Source organism: Nerophis ophidion, linkage group LG18, assembly GCF_033978795.1.
Source record: "Nerophis ophidion isolate RoL-2023_Sa linkage group LG18, RoL_Noph_v1.0, whole genome shotgun sequence".
Classification (NCBI taxonomy): Eukaryota; Metazoa; Chordata; class Actinopteri; order Syngnathiformes; family Syngnathidae; genus Nerophis; species Nerophis ophidion.
Window position 1 is genome coordinate 4,151,341 of NC_084628.1, and position 27,730 is coordinate 4,179,070.

General features: G+C 43.2%; 1 protein-coding gene across 7 annotated transcripts in view; it reads right to left on the reverse strand.

Annotated features, from left to right (window-relative positions):
• dock10 (dedicator of cytokinesis 10) overlaps positions 1 to 27,730 on the reverse strand; it is a 329,003-nt gene that overhangs the window by 155,175 nt on the left and 146,098 nt on the right. For all 7 annotated transcript variants that reach the window (XM_061878559.1, XM_061878562.1, XM_061878558.1 and 4 more), the window contains 6 exons: positions 24,448 to 24,530; positions 12,395 to 12,467; positions 12,042 to 12,176; positions 6,743 to 6,877; positions 4,760 to 4,946; positions 4,533 to 4,618 (listed from right to left, as the gene is read on the reverse strand). In XM_061878559.1, coding sequence (XP_061734543.1) covers positions 4,533 to 4,618; positions 4,760 to 4,946; positions 6,743 to 6,877; positions 12,042 to 12,176; positions 12,395 to 12,467; positions 24,448 to 24,530 — 699 coding nt within the window. The remainder of the gene's footprint in view (positions 1 to 4,532; positions 4,619 to 4,759; positions 4,947 to 6,742; positions 6,878 to 12,041; positions 12,177 to 12,394; positions 12,468 to 24,447; positions 24,531 to 27,730) is intronic.

Consider the following 27,730-nt stretch of genomic DNA (forward strand, 5'->3'; position numbering starts at 1 on the left):
TTGATTGATTGATTGAGATGTGCGATGATATTGGGCTGCCGATATTATCGGCCGATAAATGCTTTAAAATTCAATATCGGAAATTATCCGTATCGGTTTCAAAATGTAAAATGTATGAGTTTTTAAAAGGCCGCTGTACGGAATGGTACACGGACGTAGGGAGAAGTACAGAGCGCCAATAAACCTTAAAACACTGCCTTTGTGTGCCGGCCTAATCACATAATATCTACGGCTTTTTACACACACAAGTGAATGCAAGGCATACTTGGTAAACAGCCATACAGGTTACACTGAGGGTGGCCTTATAAACAACTTAAACACTGTTGCAAATATGCGCCATACTGTGAACCCATACCAAACAAGAATGACAAATACATTTTGGGAGAACATCTGCACCGTAACACAACAGAACAAATACCCAGAACCCCTTGCAGCACTAACTCTTCCGGGACGCTACAATATACACCCCCCGCAACCGCCTACCTCAACCTCCTCATGCTCTCTCAGGGAGAGCATGTCCCAAATTCCAAGCTGCTGTTTTGAGGCATGTTAAAACAAATAATGCACTTTGTGAGTTCAATAATAAATATGGCAGTGCCATGTTGGCATTTTTTTCCCATAACTTGAGTTGATTTATTTTGGAAAACATTGTTACATTGTTTAATGCATCCAGCGGGGGCATCACAATAAAATTAGGCATAAAAATGTGGTAATTCCACGACTGTATATATCGGTATCGGTTGATATCGGAATCGGTAATTAAGAGTTGGACAATATCGGAATATCGGATATCGGCGAAAAAGCCATTATCGGACATCTCTAATTGAAACACTTTTTTATTTTTCGAGAAAAAGTAGCAGTATTACAAGAAAAAAGTTCTAATTTCAATGCAATTTTAATTTTTCCAAGAATAAAACAGTAATTTTGCAAGGAGAAAAATAGCAATATCATACAAAAAACGTTTCATTTAAAATTATGTTAAAATGTACAAGAGTATAATTGTTAAAAAGTAGCAATATTGGGTGAAAAAAGTTGTAATTTCACGACAAAAAAGAGTTATATCACATAAATTATAAAAAAGATAAATTACAGATTTTATTGTAACTTTTATTTAACACATTGCAACTAAGTTATTGTACAATCACAACAAGATAAATGTAATAATTTTTTTCTGATCAAATATATTTAAATACAATAATGGAGACAAACTGATGTTTGTTTGATGTTTCCCTCTTATGTTATGATCCGATTCCCGGATCATTCCATATTGTTGCTTTGTTCCTTTTTATATCACATTTTGGAGTTTGACCTATTTATTTCCTGTTTTGCTCTGTCACCGTGATTGAATATTGTTTCCACCTGCTACTCTCGGTTTACGCACACCTGTGACTATTGATTACTGCCTTATTTAAGCCTGCCCTTTTTGTTCTTTCTCTCTCGGAACCCTAATTTGCCTTACACGCAACAAGTGACGACTTCTATGTTTAGACTCGCTAGCTTTCACGCTACGCCTAGCTTTTCCCTAGCTCTCATGCTAGTTGTTTTTGTTTTCCCTTTTGTGCCTTTGTGCCAAGTGTAGTGTTTCTGTTCGTTTCCCTAGCTCCCATGCTAGCGCCATTTCTTTGCCTTATCTGCCTAGCACCTGTGTTTTTGTTGTAGCCTGTTTTATTAGTTTAATAAATCCTTTGTTGCTTACCAGTGGTTCTCAACCTTTTTTCAGTGATGAACATTTTTTTAATTCAAGTACCCCCTAATCAAAGCAAAGCATTTTTGGTTGAAAAAAAGAGATAAAGAAGTAAAATACAGCACTATGTCATCAGTTTCTGATTTATTAAATTGTATAACAGTGCAAAATATTGCTCATTTGTAGTGGTCTTTCTTGAACTATTGGGAAAAAAAGATATACTAAAACTAAAAACTAGTTAAAAATAAACAAGTGATTCAATTATAAATGCAGATTTCTCCACATAGAAGTAATCATCAACTTAAAGTTCCCTCTTTGGGGATTGTAATAGAGATCCATCTGGATTCATCAACTTAATTCCAAACATTTCTTCACAAAAAAGACATATTTAACATCAATATTTATGGAACATGTCCACAAAAAATCTAGCTGTCAACACTGAATATTGCATTGTTGCATTTTTTTTTCACAGTTTATGAACTTACATTCATATTTTGTTGAAGTATTATTCAATAAATGTATTTATGAAGGATTTTTGAATTGCTGCTATTTTTAGAATATTAAAAAAAAAAAAATCTCACGTACCCCTTGTCATACCTTTAAGTACCCCCAGGGGTACACGTACCCCCATTTGAGAACCATCGCCTTACGCTGTGTTCTTGCACGACGCATCCACGAAAGAACAAATCCGGCATCGCGATGCCATCCAAGTCTCACATCTTACATGCTATGGCTATGAGTTTTTTTTTCCTTTGGCCTCAGTCTGGACCCAGACTTAGACCGATTTTATTTTATTTTCCCCCCCCTCCTCCCATTGTTTACCTGTATCTCACCTATTTTTTTGGGAAGGGGCGCCGGAAGTTGGCAGACCCTTCAGCGATCCTGTTCTGTCTCCCTGTAATGTTTGATCCTGTTCTGTCTCCCTGTGATGTTTGATCCTGTTCTATCTCTCTGTAATGTTTGATCCTGTTCTGTCTCTCTGTAATGTTTGATCCTGTTCTGTCTCTCTGTAATGTTTGATCCTGTTCTGTCTCCCTGTAATGTTTGATCCCGTTCTGTCTCTCTGTGATGTTTGATCCTGTTCTGTCTCCCTGAGATGTTTGATCCTGTTCTGTCTCTCTGTAATGTTTGATCCTGTTCCGTCTCTCTGTAATGTTTGATCCTGTTCTGTCTCTCTGTAATGTTTGATCCTGTTCTGTCTCTCTGTAATGTTTGATCCTGTTCTGGCTCCCTGTAATGTTTGATCCTGTTCTGTCTCCCTGTGATGTTTGATCCTGTTCCGTCTCTCTGTGATGTTTGATCTTGTTCTATCTCTCTGTAATGTTTGATCCTGTTCTGTCTCCCTGTGATGTTTGATCCTGTTCTATCTCTCTGTAATGTTTGATCCTGTTCTGTCTCTCTGTAATGTTTGATCCTGTTCTGTCTCTCTGTAATGTTTGATCCTGTTCCGTCTCTCTGTAATGTTTGATCCTGTTCTGTCTCCCTGTAATGTTTGATCCTGTTCTATCTCTCTGTAATGTTTGATCCTGTTCTGTCTCCCTGTAATGTTTGATCCTGTTCTGTCTCTCTGTAATGTTTGATCCTGTTCTGTCTCCCTCTGATGTTTGATCCTGTTCTGTCTCCCTCTGATGTTTGATCCTGTTCTGTCTCTCTGTAATGTTTGATCCTGTTCTGGCTCCCTGTAATGTTTGATCCTGTTCTGTCTCCCTGTAATGTTTGATCCTGTTCTGGCTCCCTGTAATGTTTGATCCTGTTCTGTCTCCCTGTAATGTTTGATCCTGTTCTCTCTCTCTGTAATGTTTGATCCTGTTCTGTCTCCCTGTGATGTTTGATCCTGTTCCGTCTCCCTGTGATGTTTGATCCTGTTCTATCTCTCTGTAATGTTTGATCCTGTTCTGTCTCTCTGTAATGTTTGATCCTGTTCTGTCTCTCTGTAATGTTTGATCCTGTTCTGTCTCTCTGTAATGTTTGATCCTGTTCTGTCTCTCTGTAATGTTTGATCCTGTTCTATCTCTCTGTAATGTTTGATCCTGTTCTGTCTCTCTGTAATGTTTGATCCTGTTCTGTCTCTCTGTAATGTTTGATCCTGTTCTGTCTCTCTGTAATGTTTGATCCTGTTCTGTCTCCCTGTGATGTTTGATCCTGTTCTATCTCTCTGTAATGTTTGATCCTGTTCTGTCTCTCTGTAATGTTTGATCCTGTTCTGTCTCTCTGTAATGCTTGATCTTGTTCTGTCTCTCTGTAATGTTTGATCCTGTTCTGTCTCTCTGTAATATTTGATCCTGTTCTGTCTCCCTGTAATGTTTGATCCTGTTCTGTTTCTCTGTAATGTTTGATCCTGTTCTGTCTCCCTGTAATGTTTGATCCTGTTCTGTCTCTCTGTGATGTTTGATCCTGTTCTGTCTCCCTGTAATGTTTGATCCTGTTCTATCTCTCTGTAATGTTTGATCCTGTTCCGTCTCTCTGTAATGTTTGATCCTGTTCTGTCTCCCTGTAATGTTTGATCTTGTTCTGTCTCTCTGTAATGTTTGATCCTGTTCCGTCTCTCTGTAATGTTTGATCCTGTTCTGTCTCCCTGTGAGGTTTGATCCTGTTCTATCTCCCTGTGATGTTTGATCCTGTTCTATCTCTCTGTAATGTTTGATCCCGTTCTGTCTCTCTGTAATGTTTGATCCTGTTCTGTCTCTCTGTAATGTTTGATCCTGTTCTGTCTCCCTGTGATGTTTGTCTGATTTTGAATGGGATTGTGCTGAAAATTGTAATTTCCCCTTTGGGGATTGATAAGGTATTTCTGATTTCTGATTCCGAGTCTGAAAAACAGTGCGAAGAACGGTGAAAAAAAGCCTACCTTGGCTAGCTCAGGATTAATGCCATTTTCCGTCACATCTTCGTTTCCCTGCAAACAGCAGTCGCTCAAAGACAAGTCGAACACATCTGGAGGAAGAACAAACACCAATCAGTGTCTTGATCTGCTGTGCCAAAGATCACGTATTCAGCAGTACTGCATCGAAACACACACTATAGAGTCAATGACTACATGAATGAGATGCAACAAGTCAAGCAACTAGTTCTCACCCTGGCGATGGTCGGACAGGTCCAGACTCTTGCGGTCGGGAGCTGGTCCGTCGTGAGGCGTGATCTGCAGGATGCGGGTCAGGGTGCTGATCCACTCCTCCATGTCTTGCTCGCTCTCCGCAGCCAGCACGAAGTATGTGACCTCGTTCATCTTCAGCTCGAAGGCATGCTTCCTCAGACGGTTGTTCTTCAAGTCGGCATTTTATTACAGGTTTATAGCAAATGAACACAAATACTACGAACCCCGTTTCCATATGAGTTGGGAAATTGTGTTAGATGTAAATATAAACAGAATACAATGATTTGCAAATCCTTTTCAAGCCATATTCAGTTGAATGCACTACAAAGACAACATATTTGATGTTCAAACTCATAAACATTTTTTTTAGAATTTGATGCCAGCAACACGTGACAAAAATGTTGGGAAAGATGGCAATAAATACTGATAAAGTTGAGGACTGCTCATCAAACACTTATTTGGAACATCCCACAGGTGTGCAGGCTAATTGGGAACAGGTGGGTGCCATGATTGGGTATAAAAACAACTTCCATGAAATGCTAAGTAATTCACAAACAAGGATGGGGTGAGGGTCACCAATTTGTAAGCAAATTGTCGAACAGTTTTAGAACAACATTTCTCAACGAGCTATTGCGAGGAATTTAGGGATTTTACCATCTACGGTCCGTAAAATCATCAAAAGGGTCAGAGAATCTGGGGTAATCACTGCACGTAAGCGATGATAGGCGTTACTGCATCAAAAACCGGCATCAGCGTGTAAAGGATATCACCACATGGGCTCAGGAACACTTCATAAAACCACTGTCAGTAACTACATCTGTAAGATGTCCCTTTTGGGGTCGCTGGAGCCTGTCTCAGCTGCATTTGGGCGGACAACAGAACCAAATAGTACTTTGCTGAAATTAACAAGAGCTTTTTATGAGTAGAACTAAAATACTGCAGGATTCACCAATAACTACATGCTTTTGTGGAGGCTTGGCTTACTTTGTAAGTATCAGCACTGCTTATGTAGCATCATTTGAAAAGTCAGCCCCTAGAATAAAACTCCGCTCTGCAAATTAAAACCCATTTATCAACAACACCGAGAAACGCCGCCGGCTTCTCTGGGCCAGAGCTCATCTAAGATGGACTGATGCAAAGTGGAAAAGTGTTCTGAAGTCTGACGAGTCCACATTTCAAATTATGTTTGGAAACTGTGGACGTGGTGTCCTCCGGAACAAAGAGGAAATTAACAATTCGGATTGTTATAGGTGCAAAGTTCAAAAGCCAGCATCTGTGATGGTATGGGGGTGTATTAATGTCCAAGACCATGGGTAACTTACACATCTGTGAAGGCACCATTAATGTCGAAAGGTACATACAGGTTTTGGAGCAACATATGTTGTCATCCAAGCAACGCTATCATGGACGCCCCTGCTTATTTCAGCAAGACAATGCCAAGGCACGTGCTACAACAGCGTGGCTTCGTAGTAAAAGAGTGCGGGTACTTTCCTGGCCCACCTACAGTACAGAACCTGTATCCCATCGAAAATGTGTGGCGCATTATGAAGCCTAAAATACGACAGCGGAGACCCCGGACTGTTGAACGACTGAAGCTCTACATGAAACAAGAATGGGAAAGAATTCCACTTTCAAAGCTTCAACAATTAGTTTCCTCAGTTCCCAAACGTTTATTGAGTGTTGTTGAAAGAAAAGGTGATGTAACACAGTGGTGAACATGCCCTTTCCCAACTACTTTGGCACGTGTTGCAGCTATAAAATTCTAAGTGAATTATTATTTGCAAAAAAAAAAAAAAAGTTTATGAGTTTTAACATCAAATATTTTGTCTTTGTAGTGCATTCAACTGAATATGGGTTGAAAATGATTTGCAAATCATTGTATTCTGTTTATATTTACATCTAACACAATTTCCCAACTCATATGGAAACGGGGTTTGTACACATTGTGATGATTGGTAGCATACCTGCACCACGCCGGTACATGAGTCGAGGAAGATGCAACCTTTGGGTTCCTTGGAGATCTTCTCGTCCTTGTAGAAGTTCATGATGTAGGAGTTGTCCGTCAACTGGGTCAGCTGGAAGTATCTCCTCTTGAATGACTGTGCAATGACAACATGGCTTAATGTTACATGGACCACAATCATGAGAGGGAACCGGTCAGGTTCAAACACTGACGACTTCTATTAAACAAGACAAGAAGAAAAGAATTAAATGCCTACTGAAATAAGATTTTCTTATTTAAACGGGGATAGCAGGTCCATTCTATGTGTCATACTTGATCATTTTGCGATATTGCCATATTTTTGCTGAAAGGATTTAGTAGAGAACATCCACGATAAAGTTCACAACTTTTGGTCGCTAATAAAAAAGCCTTGCCTGTACCGGAAGTAGCAGACGATGTGCGCGTGACGTCACGGGTTGTGGAGCTCCTCACATCTGAACATTGTTTATAATCATGGCCACCAGCAGCGAGAGCGATTCGGACCGAGAAAGCGACAATTTCCCCATTAATTTGAGCGAGGATGAAAAATTTGTGGATGAGGAAAGTAAGAGTGAAAAATAGAAAAAAAAAAAAAAAAAACTAGACGGCAGAGCGATCCAGATGTTATTAGACAAATTTACTACGATAATTCTAGAAAATCCCTTATCTGCTTATTGTGTTACTAGTGTTTTAGTGAGATTATATGCTCATACTTGTACAACCTGAAAGTCGGAGTGGTGTGGCCACGGGTGTGGTGACCGCCAGTGTCTCAGAAGAAAGCCACGTTTCTTGACGAGGCAAAGGCGGCCAGTGGGGCCGGGCTGAGATTTTTATTTTTTTTCCCTCCCCCACGGTGGAAGCATCCGACGGTCGGTGGGAGGAGGCAAGAGAGTCCAGAGCTGCCTCTTTGACAGGCGCAGGAGGAACGACGCAAGCTCTCCACTCATGTCTACGGTAAAAGCCGACTTATTACCACCATTTTCTCACCGAAACCTGACGGTTGACATGTGGTAGGGAACCATGTTCGCTTGACCGCTCAGTTCCATAGTAAAGCTTCACCGTCATCTTTCGGGAATGTAAACAAGGAAACACCGGCTGTGTTTGTGTTGCTAAAAGCGGCCGCAATACACCGCTTCCCACCTACATCTTTCTTCTTTGATGTCTCCATTATTAATTGAACAAATTGCAAAAGATTCAGCAACACAGATGTCTATAATACTGAGGAATTATGCGATGAAAAGAGACGACTTATAGCTGTGAACGGTGCTGGAACAAAATGTCCTCTACAATGCGTGACGTCACACGCAGGCGTCATCATATCGCGACATTTTAGCATGATACTGCCGCGGGAAATTTAAAATTGCAATTTAGTAAACTAAAGCGGCCGTATTGGCATGTGTTGCAATGTTAATATTTCATCATTGATATATAAACTATCAGACTGCGTGGTCGCTAGTAGTGGCTTTCAGTAGGCCTTTAAACAGAGACAGAATTAAATTTGGCTGCAATTGAGGAGAGACACCTGGACACTGTACACAGTGTCTCAACACGCTGTGACTTTCCCTGATTACATGGCAACAGCTGTTCCTAAGGGACGTGGGGTCGTAAACAGCCATCGCCTTTGATTACAACAGTTCAATAGAAAAGGTCGTAAAACATTCCAAAGAAGAGGTCGCAAAACAGTTCACAGAAAAAGTCGCCTTGAGGGGAGTCAGGCCCTGCTTCCTCTCCGCTTTTGTAGTTCTTGGGTCAAGACAAAATTTTCTGTTGATTACAATCCACGATAGAAACAGAACACCTTCATGTTGCTTCCCATCTTACACAGTGGAGTTTCACAAGCCTTTTGATTGGTAGGATTAAAGACAGCTATTGTCCTCTCACTGGGAACTCAATGTGTGTATGGGGTATGGGTTGGGTTGCTGCTCTTGGAAGTGGGTGGGAAAAAAGGGGGAAAATGTGTTGACTGTTCTATTGTACATTATAATACCTGTCAAATTCAATAAAAACATTTATTTAAAAAAAAAAAGGATTTAAGGTCCAAGCTTACATCACACTCAAATTTTACTGCATACCTTTGGTAAGTGCCGGAGTGAGAAGAGGTTTTAAAATACTTAGCGCATGCTTACTTTTACCGTATGCCTTTGGTGAGCGCAGGAGTGAGAAGTGAATTGTGAATTACATTTATGTAGCGCTTTTTCTCTAGTGACTCAAAGCGCTTTACATAGTGAAACCCAATATCTAAGTTACATTCAAACCAGCGTGGGTGGCACTGGGAGCAGGTGGGTAAAGTGTCTTGCCCAAGGACACAACGGCAGTGACTAGGATGGCAGAAGCGGGAATCGAACCTGCAACCCTCAAGTTGCTGGCACGGCCGCTCTACCAACCGAGCTAAACCGCCCCGAGGTTTTTGATTAATTAGCGACCCGGTGGCAGAATACGAAGTTCCTGCAGTCCTGGGTTCAAATCCAGGCTCGGGATCTTTCTGTGTGGAGTTTGCATGTTCTCCCCGTGACTGCGTGGGTTCCCTCCGGGTACTCCGGCTTCCTCCCACTTCCAAAGACATGCACCTGGGGATAGGTTGATTGGCAACACTAAATGGTCCCTAGTGTGTGAATGTTGTCTGTCTATCTGTGTTGGCCCTGTGATGAGGTGGCGACTTGTCCAGGGTGTACCCTGCCTTCCGCCCGATTGCAGCTGAGATAGGCGCCAGCGCCCACCGCGACCCCGAAAGGGAATACGCGGTAGAAAATGGATCTGGGGGGGGGGGGGTTTATGTGTGTATGGGGTATGGGTTGGGTTGCTGCTCTTGGAAGTGGGTGGGAAAAAAGGGGGAAAATGTGTTGACTGTTCTATTGTACATTGTAATACCTGTCAAATTCAATAAAAACATTTATTAAAAAAAAAAAAAAAGGATTTAAGGTCCAAGCTTACATCACACTCAAATTTTTATTGCATACCTTTGGTAAGTGCCGGAGTGAGAAGAGGTTTTAAAATACTTAGCGCATGCTTACTTTTACCGCATGCCTTTGGTAAGCGCAGGAGTGAGAAGTGAATTGTGAATTACATTTATGTAGCACTTTTTCTCTAGTGACTCAAAGCGCTTTACATAGTGAAACCCAATATCTAAGTTACATTCAAACCAGCGTGGGTGGCACTGGGAGCAGGTGGGTAAAGTGTCTTGCCCAAGGACACAACGGCAGTGACTAGGATGGCAGAAGCGGGAATTGAACCTGCAACCCTCAAGTTGCTGGCACGGCCGCTCTACCAACCGAGCTAAACCGCCCCGAGGTTTTTGATTAATTAGCGCCCCGGTGGCAGAATACGAAGTTCCTGCAGTCCTGGGTTCAAATCCAGGCTCGGGATCTTTCTGTGTGGAGTTTGCATGTTCTCCCCGTGACTGCGTGGGTTCCCTCCGGGTACTCCGGCTTCCTCCCACTTCCAAAGACATGCACCTGGGGATAGGTTGATTGGCAACACTAAATGGTCCCTAGTGTGTGAATGTTGTCTGTCTATCTGTGTTGGCCCTGCGATGAGGTGGCGACTTGTCCAGGGTGTACCCTGCCTTCCGCCCGATTGTAGCTGAGATAGGCGCCAGCGCCCCCCGCTACCCCGAAAGGGAATAAGCGGTAGAAAATGGATGGATGGATACTACTCAGTGGCCTAGTGGTTAGAGCAGGGGTCGGGAACTTTTTTGGCTGAGAGAGCCATCAATCAATCAATCAATGTTTATTTATATATCCCCAAATCACAAATGTCTCAAAGGACTGCACAAATCATTACGACTACGACATCCTCGGTAGAACCCACAAAAGGGCAAGGAAAACTCACACCCAGTGGGCAGAGAGAATTCACATCCAGTGGGACGCCAGTGACAATGCTGACTATGAGAAACCTTGGAGAGGACCTCAGATGTGGGCAACCCCCCCCTCTAGGGGACCGAAAGCAATGGATGTCGAGCGGGTCTAACATGATACTGTGAAAGTTCAATCCATAGTGGCTCCAACACAGCAGTGAGAGTTCAGTTCAAGTGGATCCAAGACAGCAGCGAGAGTCCCGTCCAGCCATGAAAGCCAGATATTTCAAAATGCATATCCGTGAGAGCCATATAGGTGGCGACTTGTCCAGGGTGTACACCACCTTCCGCCCTATTGTAGTTGAGATAGGCGCCACGACCCCAAAGGGAATAAGCGGTAGAAAATGGATCTGGGGGGGGGGGGGGTTATGTGTGTATGGGGTATGGGTTGGGTTGCTGCTCTTGGAAGTGGGTGGGAAAAAGGGGGAAAATGTGTTGACTGTTCTATTGTACATTGTAATACCTGTCAAATTCAATAAAAACATTTATTAAAAAAAAAAAAAAAAGGATTTAAGGTCCAAGCTTACATCACACTCAAATTTTTATTGCATACCTTTGGTAAGTGCCGGAGTGAGAAGAGGTTTTAAAATACTTAGCGCATGCTTACTTTTACCGCATGCCTTTGGTAAGCGCAGGAGTGAGAAGTGAATTGTGAATTATATTTATATAGCGCTTTTTTTTCTCTAGTGACTCAAAGCACTTTACATAGTGAAACCCAATATCTAAGTTACATTCAAACCAGTGTGGGTGGCACTGGGAGCAGGTGGGTAAAGTGTCTTGCCCAAGGACACAACGGCAGTGACTAGGATGGCGGAAGCGGGAATTGAACCTGCAACCCTCAAGTTGCTGGCACGGCCGCTCTACCAACCGAGCTAAACCGCCCCGAGGTTTTTGATTAATTAGCGCCCCGGTGGCAGAGGGGTTAGTGCGTCTGCCTCACAATACGAAGTTCCTGCAGTCCTGGGTTCAAATCCAGGCTCGGGATCTTTCTGTGTGGAGTTTGCATGTTCTCCCCGTGACTGCGTGGGTTCCCTCCGGGTACTTCCTCCCACTTCCAAAGACATGCACCTGGGGATAGGTTGATTGGCAACACTAAATGGTCCCTAGTGTGTGAATGTGAGTGTGAATGTTGTCTGTCTATCTGTGTTGGCCCTGCGATGAGGTGGCGACTTGTCCAGTAGAAAATGGATGGATGGTATAGCGCCCAGGCGGCAATTCAAGGAAATATGCTATTTTATTATGGTTTAAAAATGATAAAAAATATCAGAATGGCCCACGCATGCTTAAATTTTTCCGTTTGCGGCCTTTTGTTGAAAAAGTTTGGACACCCCTGCTTTAAAGGCAACTTTCCTCAACTCTATTAGCCAACGCCAACTATAACAGCCGTAAAAAAAAAAAAAGTGAAGGACAAAGGAGAATTGATCCTCACCCTCACAGTGATACTATTGTTGACAGTGCTGTTAAAGTTGCCTTTGTATAGCCAGCCTGACCGAAACACTCCGACTCCTCCTCCACCTCCGCCTCCTCCTCCTCCTCCTTTAGACGAGGACAGGGAGGTGGTGTCCTGCAGAAAGACAAGCAAAGCACAACCTCCCGTTCAGCAAAATCGATACAATAGAAGTCGAGCATTTGTCAAATGATGCGCATCAACACTGATGAGCTGACTTGAGTACGTCGTAACAGCGTCAAGGCTTCAGCATCGTTTTGAGAACGGTAATGTTTGCAGCCCGTAATGCATTCGCTCTAAAAGGAATTTGTCAGAAGACAGAAGCCATTACCGACCTCATCTTTGTCCATGTCCTCATGGTCGATCTCAAACGAGTGGGAAGGCAGCTTCTCCGCTTTGTACAATTTCCTACACAGGACAAAAGAAGGAGACAACATGGACGTGGAAGTCTGGTGATAAAAGTCTGCAAAGACTTAAAGGCCTACTGAAATGAGATTTTCTTATCCAAAAAGTCCATTCTATGTGTCATACTTGATCAATACGAGATATTGCCATATTTTTGCTGAAAGGATTTAGTAGAGAACATCCACGATAAAGTTCGCAACTTTTGGTCGCTAATAAAAAAGCCTTGCCTGTACCGGAAGTAGCAGACGATGTGCGAATGACGTCACAGGCTGTGGAGCTCCTCACATCTGAACATTGTTTACAATCATGGCCACCAGCAGCTAAAGATATTCGGACCGAGAAAGCGACAATTTCCCCATTAATTTCAGCCAGGATGAAAGATTCGTGGATGAGGAAATTTAGAGTGAAGGACTAGAAAAAAAAATGTGATTACAGTGGGAGCGATTCAGATGTTATTAGACACATTTACTAGGATAATTCTGGAAAATCCCTTATAAATGGGTTATAAATGGGTTGTACTTGTATAGCGCTTTTCTACCTTCAAGGTACTCAAAGCGCTTTGACACTACTTCCACATTCACACACACATTCACACACTGATGGAGGGAGCTGCCATGCAAGGCGCCAACCAGCACCCATCAGGAGCAAGGGTGAAGTGTCTTGCTCAGGACACAACGGACGTGACGAGGTTGGTACTAGGTGGGATTTGAACCAGGGACGCTCGGGTTGTGCACGGCCACTCTCCCACTGCGCCACGCCGTCCCTTATCTGCTTATTGTGTTGCTAGTGTTTTAGTGAGATTATATATCAATCAATCAATCAATGTTTACTTATATAGCCCTAAATCACTAGTTTCTCAAAGGGCTGCACAAACCACAACACGAACCACTACAACATCCTCGGTAGGCCCACATAAGGGCAAGGAAAACTCACACCCAGTGGGATGTCGGTGACAATGATGACCCAGTACCTGAGGGGTGTGGCCACGGGTGTGTTGACCGCCAGAGTCTCTGAGGGAAGTCACGGCAGCTGCAGCAGGACGTAAGCTCCGCTGATGTCGCTGGTATGAGCCGACTTAATACCACAATTTTCTCACCAAAAACTGCCGGCTGACATGTGGTCGGGATCCATGTTCGCTTGACCGCTCTGATCCAAAGTAAAGCTTCACCTTCGGGAATTTTAAACAAGGAAACACCGTGTGTTTGTGTGGCTAAAGGCTTAAAAGCTTCCCACCTACATCTTTCTTCTTTGACGTCTCCATTATTAATTGAACAAATTGCAAAAGATTCAGCAACACAGATGTCCAGAATACTGTGTAATTATGCGATTAAAGCAGACGACTTATAGCTTGGATCGGGCTGGAAAATAATGTCCGCTACAACCCGAGTCGTCAAACGCACGCGACGTTTTCAACACGACACTTTGCGGGAAATTTAAATTTGCCTCCCTAGGGAGGTGTTTAGGGCACGTCCAACCGGTAGGAGGCCACGGGGAAGACCCAGGACACGTTGGGAAGACTATGTCTCCCGGCTGGCCTGGGAACGCCTCGGGATCCCCCGGGAAGAGCTAGACGAAGTGGCTGGGGAGAGGGAAGTCTGGGCTTCCCTGCTTAGGCTGTTGCCCCCGCGACCCAACCTCGGATAAGCAGAAGATGATGGATGGATGGATGGAATTTAGTAAACTAAAAAGACCGTATTGGCATGTGTTGCAATGTTAATATTTCATCATTGATATATAAACTATCAGACTGCGTGGTCGCTAGTAGTGGCTTTCAGTAGGCCTTTAACTCAATTAATCCTCTCGAGTGGCTCCCTGGCGTCACAGAGTAAACAATAGATGAACCGTCGGTTTTCTTTGTGTGCACACTGCAAAAACTGAAATCTAAGTAAGCTTAAATATCTCAAATAAGTGTGATGTTTGCTTATTTTCTGTCTGATAGGATAATTTTTCTCACAAAGCAGATTTTATGTTAAGAGTGTTTTTAAATATCGGTAAGATCTTATAGCCTGTCGCTGAGATTTGATGACCTATATTGAGTAAAACATGCTTGAAACTGGAATATCAAAGATAAAACTCCTTTTTTAAAGTAATAATTTCTTATTTCAAGCATGAAAAACAAAAGACTTCTCATAATTAAAACAGAATTATCCTGGTAAAAGTGTCTAAAAAAATCTGAATCGCTCCCAATGCAATCATCTTTTTTTTTTAAAGTTTTTTTTTTCTTCTTTTTTTGTAGTCCTTCACTCTCACTTTCCTCATCCACGAATCTTTCATCCTCACTCAAATTAATGGGGAAATCGTCGCTTTCTCGGTCCGAATCGCTCACGCTGCTGGTGGCCATGATTGTAAACTATGTTCAGATGTGAGGAGCTCCACAACCCGTGACATCACGCGCACATCGTCTGCTACTTCCGGTAAAGGCAAGGCTTTTTTATTAGCGACCAAAAGTTGCAAACTTTATCGTGGATGTTCTCTACTAAATCCTTTCAGCAAAAATATGGCAATATTGCGAAATGATCAAGTATGACACATAGAATGGACTTGCTATCCCCGTTTAAAAAAGAACATTTAATTTCAGTAGGCCTTTAAGTCCTACACTGCAATCACTGAAAGTGTAAATATGTCAGATACAGGTTATTTTTGCTTATTTTCTGTCTGATAAGATAATTCTTCTCACTAAGCAGATTTAAGTTAGTATTTTACTTGTTTTAAGGGTTTTGATCCTAAATGATCTCAGTAAGATATTCCAGCTTGTTGCCGAGATTTGATGACCTATATTGATTAAAACATGCTTGAAATTAGAATATCAACTGTTGCAAAGCTGTGTCATCAACACTCACACGTATAAAACTACTTCTTTTAAAAGTAATAATTTCTTATTTTAAGCATAAAAAAGACTTCTCATAATTAAAACAGATGACAGCCAAATGGACTTTGCTGTTTTGTTTTCAATGAAACAATAGAAAATAGGGACTCCTATAGTAGTACAGTTGGCACAGTACAGTAAACTGACAGTTAATATTTAAACATGTGACATTTTTAACAATTTTCAACAGAAAAGGTTCATGCACATTCTGAGAAATATCTTAAAAATTACAATTAAAAGATATTTTGGGCCGGCTGTATATATGCGCAGTAATTGACTAAAAGAACACGCACTTGGCGCGATGATGTCATGTTGTCGATGGAAAAATGCATTTTTAGATCGTATGATTTGCCTGAGCGGCTAGGACAGCGTTTATCAACCACTGTGCCGTGGCACACTAGTGTGCCGTGAGATGCAGTCTGGTGTGCCGTGGGAGATTATCTAGTTTCACCTATTTGGGTTAAAAATATCGTTTACAAAGCAGTATTTATAGTCTGCAAATGATGTGTTGTTGTTGAGTGTCGGTGCTGTCGAGAGCGGGAGGCAGTGTGCAGGTAAAAAGGTGTCTAATGCTTAAGCCAAAAATAAACAGAAGGTAAGTGCCCCTAAAAAAGACATTAAAGCTTAGGGAAGGCTATGCAGAACAAAACTAAAACTGAACTGGCTACAATGTAAGCAAAAACAGAATGCTGGACGACAGCAAAGACTTAATGTGGAGCAAAGACAATGTACGTCCGAACATGACATGACAATCAACAATGTCCCCACAAAGAAGGATTAAAAACTATTGAAATATTCTTGATTGCTAAAACAAAGGAAATATCGCTCAAAAGGAAGACATGAAACTGCTACAGGAAAATACCAAAAAAAGAGAAAAAGACACCAAAATAGGAGCACAAGACAAGAACTAAAACACTACACACAGGAAAACAGCAAAAAAGTCTAAATAAATCATGGTGTGGTATGACAGGTGGTGACAGTACACCTACTTTGAGACAAGAGCTATAGTCATGCATGCTTGGTTATGATTAAAAGTCATATCCATAAATTGCGACTTTTTACTGTCAACTGAGTTTCTTTTTTTAATGATTTTTGATGGGGAACATTATCACCAAACCTATGTAAGCGTCAATATATACCTTGATGGTGCAGAAAAAAGACCATGTATTTTTTTAACCGATTTCCGAACTCTAAATGTGTGAATTTTGGCGAATTAAACGCCTTTCTGTTTATCGCTCTGGAGGCGATGACGTCACCGAGGTAATACAGCCGCCATTTTTATTTTCAACACGTTACAAACACCGGGTCTCAACTCTGTTATTTTCCGTTTTTTCGACTATTTTTTGGAACCTTGGAGACATCATGCCTCGTCGGTGTGTTGTCGGAGGGTGTAACAACACTAACAGGGAGGGATTCAAGTTGCACCACTGGCCCGAAGATGCCAAAGTGTCTGCCGCCAGACCCCCATTGAATGTGCGGGAGTGTCTCCACATTTTACCGGCGATGACAGACATGGCACAGAGATGTATGGATAACCTGCAGATGCATTTGCAACGATAAATTCAACGAAATCACAAAGGTGAGTTATGTTGATGTTGACTTATGTGCTAATCAGACATATTTGGTTGCAGCGTGACTGCCAGCTAATCGATGCTAACATGCTACACTAATCGACGCTAACATGCTATTTACCGGCGGTGCTAAAGCAGACATGGCACAGAGATGTATGGATAACCTGCAGATGCATTTGCATCCATAGTCAACGAAATCACAAAGGTGAGTTTTGTTGATGTTGACGGCCAGCTAATCGATGCTAACATGCTACGCTAATCGATGCTAACATGCTATTTACCGGCGGTGCTAAAGCAGACATGGCACAGAGATGTATGGATAACCTGCAGATGCATTTGCAACTATATTACGTTTCCTTCCACCCACATTTAATGCGAAACAAACACTTACCAATCGACGGATTTAAGTTGCTCCAGTGTCACAAGATGCGAAAGTCCTAAACGTTTGGTCCGCACATTTTACCGGCGATGCTAACGCAGCTATTCTGCCATGCTATGGCTATGAATAGCGTCAATAGCTATTCGCTCAATAGCTTCAGTTTCTTCTTCAATATTTTCATACTCCAACCATCTGTTTCAATACATGCGTAATCTGTTGAATCGCTTAAACCGCTGAAATCCGAGTTTGAATCCGAGCTAATGTCGCTATATCTTGCTGTGGTATTCCCGTTGTTTGTTTACATTGGCAGCACTGTGTGACGTCACAGGGAAATGGATAGTGGCATCGCAAATAGCGAAAATCAAGCACTTTAAAGCTTTTTTTAGGGATATTCGGGGACCGGTAAAATAAAATAAAAAAACTTAAAAAAATACAACAAGCCACTGGGAACTGATTTTTAATGTTTTTAACCCTTTTGAAATTGTGATAATGTTCCCCTTTAAGTCGAACCTCGGATTCAGGAGGAACAGTGTGGTTTTCGTCCTGGTCGTGGAACTGTGGACCAGCTCTATACTCTCGGCAGGGTTCTTGAGGGTGCATGGGAGTTTGCCCAACCAGTCTACATGTGCTTTGTGGACTTGGAGAAGGCATTCGACCGTGTCCCTCGGGAAGTCCTGTGGGGAGTGCTCAGAGAGTATGGGGTATCGGACTGTCTTATTGTGGCGGTCCACTCCCTGTATGATCAGTGTCAGAGCTTGGTCCGCATTGCTGGCAGTAAGTCGAACACATTTCCAGTGAGGGTTGGACTCCGCCAAGGCTGTCCTTTGTCACCCATTCTGTTCATAACTTTTATGGACAGAATTTCTAGGCGCAGTCAAGGCGTTGAGGGGTTCCGGTTTGGTGACCGCAGGATTAGGTCTCTGCTTTTTGCAGATGATGTGGTCCTGATGGCTTCATCTGGCCGGGATCTTCAGCTCTCGCTGGATCGGTTCGCAGCCGAGTGTGAAGCGACCGGAATGAGAATCAGCACCTCCAAGTCCGAGTCCATGGTTCTCGCCCGGAAAAGGGTGGAATGCCATCTCCGGGTTGGGGAGGAGACCCTGCCCCAAGTGGAGGAGTTCAAGTACCTAGGAGTCTTGTTCACGAGTGGGGGAAGAGTGGATCGTGAGATCGACAGGCGGATCGGTGCGGCGTCTTCAGTAATGCGGACGTTGTATCGATCCGTTGTGGTGAAGAAGGAGCTGAGCCGGAAGGCAAAGCTCTCAATTTACCGGTCGATCTACGTTCCCATCCTCACCTATGGTCATGAGCTTTGGGTCATGACCGAAAGGATAAGATCACGGGTACAAGCGGCCCAAATGAGTTTCCTCCACCTGGTGGCGGGTCTCTCCCTTAGAGATAGGGTGAGAAGCTCTGCCATCCGGGAGGAACTCAAAGTAAAGCCGCTGCTCCTTCACATGGAGAGGAGCCAGATGAGGTGGTTCGGGCATCTGGTCAGGATGCCACCCGAAAGCCTCCCAAGGCCATGGGGAAGACCCAGGACACGTTGGGAAGACTATGTCTCTCGGCTGGCCTGGGAACGTCTCGGGGTCCCCCGGGAAGAGCTAGACGAAGTGGCTGGGGAGAGGGAAGTCTGGGGTTCCCTGCTTAGGCTGCTGCCCCCGCGACCCGACCTTGGATAAGCGGAGGATGATAAATGGATGGATGGATGGTTCCCCTTTAAGAACAATAAATTAGTTTTTAGTATAAGTTTGCTGGTCTCAAGAAATGTAATGCCGAGCGCATATCATTATGTCAAGATAATGGCACCAGCATGTAAGAATATTTTTCAACATATCAAGCAAAAAGGTGTCATTTTTTTTCTACCAAGAAAAGTGCACTTGTTATTAGTGAGACTATACTTATTTTAAGTATGTTTGGGTTCATTGAGGTTAGCTCATTTGACTTGTTTTGGAAAGTCTTGATAAGCCAAATGTTCTTAATCTATTGGCAGATAATTTTGCTTAGTTGCAATAAAATACCCCTCATTTTTGTATATTTTTTTTCTTGTTTTTGAACACTGACTTTTTGCATTGCGTGGGTGCGGGGAAGACATCTCTGCTAAAGGTTCACGTGGTGGTAAAAAGCTGTCTAAAATAATGGCCGCAGCCGGAGGATTTGCGGCCACGGCGGGCTGACGCAGGAATGCTCCAACTGGTCTGATGCACAACGCCGCAGTCAAATGTTTGCAGAAAAAACCCCACCAAATGCATACACTAGCTGCTTATTCCCACTCTCACGTTGTTTACACACCACTTCGCATCACTAAGAAAGAATTTAAGTTAGGTTTTGGCTCGCGTGAATGTGAATATTTTTCTTGCCATTTGGCTTGGCGTGCAAAAACTGAAATCCAAGTAAGATTAAATGTGGCAAAAGGGATACACCCCACATTTAAGGAAACATTTTTGTCACCATGTCATCCAACTGACAGGGCAAAATATATTTCCGATCAATAAAACCTATCGGTAGTGTCAGTGCCTGTTTCGTTCTCAATATGCTGATACGCCAAAGGAATGCGTTCCAACGGCTAATTGCATTTGTCATTGGGGGTATTGTCTGTAGAATTTTGAGGACAAAAATGAATATGAATGAGGCTGTACCATAACAACATTTGGAAAAAGTTGACTTTTTGTGAATACTTTAAAATTTAAGTCCTACATTGCAAAAACTGAAATCTATCCATCCATTTTCTACTGCTTATTCCCTTTTTTGGGGTCGGGGGGCTGCTAGCGCCTATCTCAGCTACAATCGGGCGGAAGGCGGGGTACACCCTGGGCAAGTCGCCACCTCATAGTAAGATTAAATATCTCAAATAAGGGTTATACTCTAGCGCCTCCTAGGAATAAAACACAGAAAAAACTGCTCCTAGGAAGAAAACACAGACAAAACTACTTGTAACTTCCGGAAGGAATGTCGTAGAGACATGAAAAAAAGACCTCTATGTAGGTCGCACTTAGACCTACATTTCATTCATTAACATCATTCAGCAAAAATTAACAGGAAGTTGGCAATTAACCCTTCAAAACAAAACTCAAAATTGCGCTCTAGCGCTATTTTTGAATAAAACACTGAAAAAACTGCTCCTAGGAAGAAAACACAGACAAAACTGCTTGTAACTTCCGGTAAGAATGTCGGAGAGACATGAAACAAAAACTTCTATGTAGGTCTCGCTTAGACCTACATTTCATAGATTGACAACCCCCAACAAAAATCAACAGGAAGTTTGCAATCCCCCCTTCAAAACAAAAGTTTTGTAAAAACCGGTCACCTTTTTTCAAACATTATCTCCTCTGAGCGCGTTTGTTGTGTCGGCTTCAAAATCGCACAGGAGAGTGAACCCTTCTGATTAAAAGTTGCAAAAAGAGTTTTAATAACTGCTCCGGTTTTGATTTTACGAGCCTTCAATGAATGCTACGCTGATGCTGCTGCACTGCTGCCGTCTCAAGATGGCCGCTTAAAAGCAGGAAGCACCAGCGTGACCACACAATGCAGAGAAGGTCGGTACTTTGCGGGTAAAGATATGTTGACTGGGTGAAAGGAGGAGGCACCAATTTGACTCCAGGGTACAGAGAAGGTAGGTAATGTGCAGGTGTGACCCCAGGATGCAGGGAAGGTAGGTAATGTGCAGGTAAAGATATGTTGAATGGGTAAAGGCAGGAAAAACCAGAAAAGTCGGTCCCGTCCATCGCTGCTTGCAGCTTTAATTTTTGCTTATTTTCTGTCTGATAAGATAATTATTCTCACTAAGCAGATTTTATGTTGGAGTGTTTTACTTGTTTTGTTGTCTCTTTTCATCGCGCAATTACACAGTATTTTGGACATCTGTGTTGCTGAATCTTTTGCAATTTGTTCAATTAATAATGGAGAAGTCAAAGTAGAAAGACGGAGGTGGGAAGCTTTTAGTCTTTAGCCACACAAACACATGGTGATTCCTTGTTTAAAATTCCCAGAGGTGAAGCTTTACTATGGATCAGAGCGGTCAAGCGAACATGGATCCCGACTACATGTCAGCCGACAGTTTTCGGTGAGAAAATTGTGGTAATAAGTCGCCTCTTGCCGGAGATCAGCGGAGCTTCTGTCCTCCTGCAGCTTTGTGACTTCCCTCAGAGACTGGCGTCAACACACCCGTGGACACACCCATCCGACTATCAGGTACTATTTAACTCACTAAAACACTAGCAACACAATAGAAAGATAAGGGATTTCACAGAATTATTCTAGTAAATGTGTCTGGGGCGGCATGGCGTAGTGGGTAGAGCGGCCGTGACAGAAACCTGAGGGTTGCAGGTTCGCTTCCCACCTATTGACATCCAAATCGCTGCTGTTGTGTCCTTGGGCAGGACACTTCACCCTTGCCCCCGGTGCCGCTCACACTGGTGAATGAATGATGAATGAATGATAGGTGATGGTCGGAGGGGCCTTAGGCGCAAACTGGCAGCCACACTTCCGTCAGTCTTCCCCCAGGGCAGCTGTGGCTATGTAGCTTACCACCACCAGGTGTGAATGAATGATGGGTTCCCACTTCTTGTGAGCGCTTTGAGCATCGAACAATAGAAAAGCGCGATATAAATCTAATCCATTATTATTATTAAAAAATCTGAATCGCTCCCAATGCAAACGCCTTTTTTTTTTCTAGTCCTTCACTCTAAATTTCCTCATCCACGAATCTTTCATCCTCGCTCAAATTAATGGGGAGATTGTCACTTTCTCGGTCCGAATGGCTCTCGCTGCTGGAGGCTCACATTATAAACAATGTGAGGACGTGAGGAGCCCTCACACCGGTGACGTCTGCTACTTCCGGTACAGGCAAGGCTTTTTTTATTGGCGACCAAAAGTTGCGAACTTTATCGTCGATGTTCTTCTCTACTAAATCCTTTCAGCAAAAATAAGGCAATATCGCGAAATGATCAAGTATGACACATAGATCGGACCTGCTATCACCGTTTAAATAAGAAAATTTCATTTTTGTAGGCTTTTAAAAATATTTTTCGACATATTGAGCGAAAAGGTCTTTTTTTTCTACCAAGAAAACTGCACTTGTTATTAGTGAGAATATACTAATTTTAAGGTATTTTGGGGTTCATTAAGGTTAGCTCATTTTACTTGTTTTGGAAAGTCTTGATCAGCCGAATTTTCTTGTTCTATTGGTAGATCCATCCATCCATCCATCATCTTCCGCTTATCCGAGGTCGGGTCGCGGGGGCAGCAGCCTAAGCAGGGAAACCCAGACTTCCCTCTCCCCAGCCACTTCGTCTAGCTCTTCCCGGGGGATCCCGAGGCGTTCCCAGGCCAGCCGGGAGACATAGTCTTCCCAACGTGTCCTGGGTCTTCCCCGTGGCCTCCTACCGGTTGGACGTGCCCTAAACACCTCCCTAGGGAGGCGTTCAGGTGGCATCCTGACCAGATGCCCGAACCACCTCATCTGGCTCCTCTCCATGTGGAGGAGCAGCGGCTTTACTTTGAGTTCCTCCCGGATGACAGAGCTTCTCACCCTATCTCTAAGGGAGAGACCCAAACTCATTTGGGCCGCTTGTACCCGTGATCTTATCCTTTCGGTCATGACCCAAAGCTCATGACCATAGGTGAGGATGGAACGTAGATCGACCGGTAAATTGAGCGCTTTGCCTTCCGGCTCAGCTCCTTCTTCACCACAACGGATCGGTACAACGTCCGCATTACTGAAGACGCCGCACCGATCCGCCTGTCGATCTCACGATCCACTCTTCCCCCACTCGTGAACAAGACTCCTAGGTACTTGAACTCCTCCACTTGGGGCAGGGTCTCCTCCCCAACCCGGAGATGGCACTCCACCCTTTTCCGGGCGAGAACCATGGACTCGGACTTGGAGGTGCTGATTCTCATTCCGGTCGCTTCACACTTGGCTGCGAACCGATCCAGCGATAGCTGAAGATCCCGGTCAGATGAAGCCATCAGGACTACATCATCTGCAAAAAGCAGAGACCTAATCCTGCGGTCACCAAACCGGAACCCCTCAACACCTTGACTGCGCCTAGAAATTCTGTCCATAAAAGCTATGAACAGAATCGGTGACAAAGGACAGCCTTGGCGGAGTCCAACCCTCACTGGAAATGTGTCCGACTTACTGCCAGCAATGCGGACCAAGTTCTGACACTGATCATACAGGGAGTGGACCGCCACAATAAGACAGTCCGATACCCCATACTCTCTGAGCACTCCCCACAGGACTTCCCGAGGGACACGGTCGAATGCCTTCTCCAAGTCCACAAAGCACATGTAGACTGGTTGGGCAAACTCCCATGCACCCTCAAGAACCCTGCCCAGAGTATAGAGCTGGTCCACAGTTCCACGACCAGGACGAAAACCACACTGTTCCTCCTGAATCCGAGGTTCGACTATCCGGCGAAGCCTCCTCTCCAGTACACCTGAATAAACCTTACCGGGAAGGCTATTGGTAGATAATTTTGCTTAATTCAAATAAAATACCCCTAATTTTTGTATTTTTTTTTTTTCTTGTTTTTGAACACTGACTTATTGCAGTGTGGAAAGGGGAAGACTGCAAAACGTGCAACCCAAGCAATACCTGGATTTTACAATGATAAAATAAATGACCGACTTTTTTTGGTCTATTTCATTTGTCACAGTTGCACATTTGTCCGGTTATGCAAAACACAAATGTTGACTGCAGAGGATGCTGGTTCTCAGGGGGTCAAAGGTCCCCCAGTGTAATACGTCTCAGAGGCCCCACAACAGTGCATTAGACGTGTGTTGTCCATAATATAGCCGTGATGCTGGAATTTAGATGGCGTATAAGTGCTTTTAGAAAGCCCTTCTGGTAAACAGGCTGGTTTTTATAGATAACATTTTAAATATGAACATTTAACTCTAAAACATCTCTGTATCTTGCTTTAAGTGCACTTCCTGTTGGATTTAAAGGTCATGTGAAGTGACAGTGGCAACCCATGGGATAGCGGGCGGACATTCCTGTGGTTGAGACTGTCGGTCTGTTCGGGATCAGCACCATCTCAGAACCAATTCGCTTTATTCGAATGACTCAATGACCTCCCGCTCTGGTACTCTTGTATTTTCTTTTTTTTTTCTTCCATTGACCAGCTTCCTCTCTAGAAGGTCATTTTAATTGCATGTTACCTTGGCAGCAGGCGGTAGTCTCCAGCATAGTCGTCGTACTTGAACTGGACCACGTTCAGGTCCGAGTTGTAATACTTGCAGGCCTGGAGGAGAGGGTAGAACAGGATTAAAAATGGACGATCACAAAGATCACGTATTCTCTCTTGGACTTAGGTGACAAAAAAACAGGGCAGTTGTGCAGAATCGTCCTCCACAAATTAAATCAGTCACTGCGCGATTTCATGCACGACGCGCACCCTTAAAGGCCTACTGAAATGAGATTTTCTTATTTAAAAGGGGATAGCAGTTCCGATTTATGTGTCATACTTGATCATTTCGCGATATTGCTGTTTTTTTGCTGAAATTAGTTAGTAGAAAACATCGAAGATAAAGTTTGCAACTTTTGGTCGCTAATAATAAAGCCTTGCCTGTACCGGAAGTAGCAGACGATGTGCGCGTGACGTCACGGGTTGTGGAGCTCCTCACATCTGAACATTGTTTACAATCATGGACACCAGCAGCTAGAGCGATTCGGATTGAGAAAGCGACAATTTTCCCATTAATTTGAGCGAGGATGAAAGATTCGTGGATGAGTATAGTGAGAGTAAACAAGGACAAGAAAAAAAAAAGGCGAGGGCAGTGGGAGCGATTCAGATGTTTACTAGGATAAGTTTGGAAAATCCCTTATCTGCTTATTGTTTTACTAGTGTTTTAGTGAGATTATATGGTACCTGAAAGTCGGAGGGGTGTGGTGACCGCCAGTGTCTCTGAGGGAAACCACGCAGATGCAGGAGGATGTCTACGGTAAGAGCCGACTTATTACCACAATTTTCTCACCGAAACCTGCCGGTTGACATGTTCGCTTGACCGCTCTGATCCATAGTAAAGCTTCACCTTCGGGAATTTTAAACAAGGAAACACCGGCTGGGTTTGTGTTGCTAAAGGCAGCTGCAATACACCGCTTCCCACCTACATCTTTCTTCTTTGACGTCTCCATTATTAATTGAAAAAATTGCAAAAGATTCAGCAACACAGATGTCCAGAATACTGTGTAATTATGCGATTAAAGCAGACTACTTATAGCTTGGATCGGGCTGGAAAAAAATGTCCGCTACAATCGGTGACGTCAAACGCACGCGTCAACATACCGCGACGTTTTCAATAGGTTACATCGCGCGTAAATTTAAAATTGCAATTTAGTAAACTAAAAAGGCCGTATCGGCATGTGTTGCAATGTTAATATTTCATCATTGATATATAAACTATCAGACTGCGTGGTCGCTAGTAGTGGCTTTCAGTAGGCCTTTAAAAGTGGCCATTCCCAATCAAATCCGGGTCTGCACGTACTCCTTCGCGTTTCTGAGGCTGCAATTAGTCCAGCTCACCTTCAGTTCAAGGATTTTATCAGCTAAGGGGGAATTGTTCCGCAGCAAGTCTTTGAATTGTGACGAGATTGAAAAAGATGCCACAGTGGACTTTTATAAAAGGCACTACCGGGACACAAGCCGATGAAGGATCGCCTCACACTGCTAGTATGTACTAAATGGTAAATGGGTTGTACCTTTATAGCGCTTCTCTACCTTTTTAAGGAACTCAAAGCGCTTCCACATTCACCCTTTCACACACACATTCACACACTGATGGCGGGAGCTGCCATGCAAGGCGCTAACCAGGACTCATCAGGAGCAAGGGTGAAGTGTCTTGCTCAAGGACACAACCGACTTGACTAGGATGGTGGAAAGTGGGGATTGAACCAGGAACCCTGAGGTTGCTGGCAGAGCCACTCTCCCAACTTTTCCGCCCCGTCCCCAGCAGTGACTGTAAGGTTTATCACTCCCATAGTGTTCAAAAATGGCAGAAATATTTGCAGGCACAAGGTAAACTTGATTTCCGTTTTTGTATTTTACCGTAGCAACATAGTGGTTAACGTTTTGGAGCGCATTTTTGTTGACATTTCAACTTGCTGTAATATATAAAAAAAGATTGTTGAGCCACTATCCCCTTGTTATATTGGTTATCTATCTATTTATACACACATATATAAATATATATATATATATATATATATATATATATATATATATATATATATATATATTTCAGGCTTGCCCCTGACTGTTTGTGTTTTAGTTTTTCCTGTGTGTGTAGTATTTCCTGTCGTTAGTTCCTGTCGTTACTTCCTGTCAGCACTCTTATTTTGTCTGTTTCCTGTCTTTCTCCCTGAGCGCTGTGTCCCCTCAGCTGCGGCTGATTGGCACCTGGCCACACCTGGTGTCAATCAGCCCGAGGCCTATTTAGACCTGTCTTCCCATCCAGTCAGTGCTGGATTATTGTCGATGTCACTTCCGTATTGTCGCTCCCGCCGTGTCGTGTCATTGCAGCGTAGCGGTAAGCTATGTTTCGGTTTCTGTTTGTAGCTTACTGTCTTTTGTTCCCTGCTTCCGTTTTGTTTTCATTCTACAAGTAACGACTTCTGTTTATTTGCTAGCTTCCATGCTAAGCTCCTTTTATTTTCTAGCTCCCATGCTAGCTCTCTTACTTGGTTATCCGCCCCGTGCATGCCTTTTGTTGTAGCCCTTTGGTATGTTCTTGTTTTAGTATCTTTATTAAAGCATGTTTTCTCACTCCATGCCTGCCTCCATCTCCGCATCTCTGGGTTCGTCGCCAACTAACTCTGACAGAATATACTTTAGGTCATGAAAAACACAGAGGCTATTTCATCCCTACAAGTCTGTTTCGCAGGTTTCCCTGTTCTTCAGGGGATTTTATAAAATCCCCTTATAAGGATGAAATAGCCTCCGTGTTTTTCCTGACCTAATATATATTTATATTTCGTCTGTTAATGTTGACACGTTAACGAATGCAATTATTTAAAATAATTATTGCATTAATCACATATGAATTGAAATTAATCGCACTATTTGTTTTGACCGCACCTTCATCCAGAAAAAAGTGCACTTGTTATTAGTGAGAATGTACTTCCATCCATCCATTTTCTACCGCTTATTCCCTTTTGGGGTGGCGGGGGGCGCTGGCGCCTATCTCAGCTAATGTACTTATTTTAAGTATTTTGGGGTTCGTTGAAGTTAGCTAATTTTACTTGTTTTGGAAAGTCTTGACAAGCCAAAATGTTCTTGTTTTATTGGCAGATAATTTTGCTTAGTTAAAAACACTGACTTTTTGCAGTGTAGTCACAACTACCTCAGAGTAGCTGCACATCAAACAGATCAACAATGGAAACTATAATCCTTTGCGCGTTTGAAAAACTTAAGAGAGACTCACTATTACGTTAGATCCACTATGG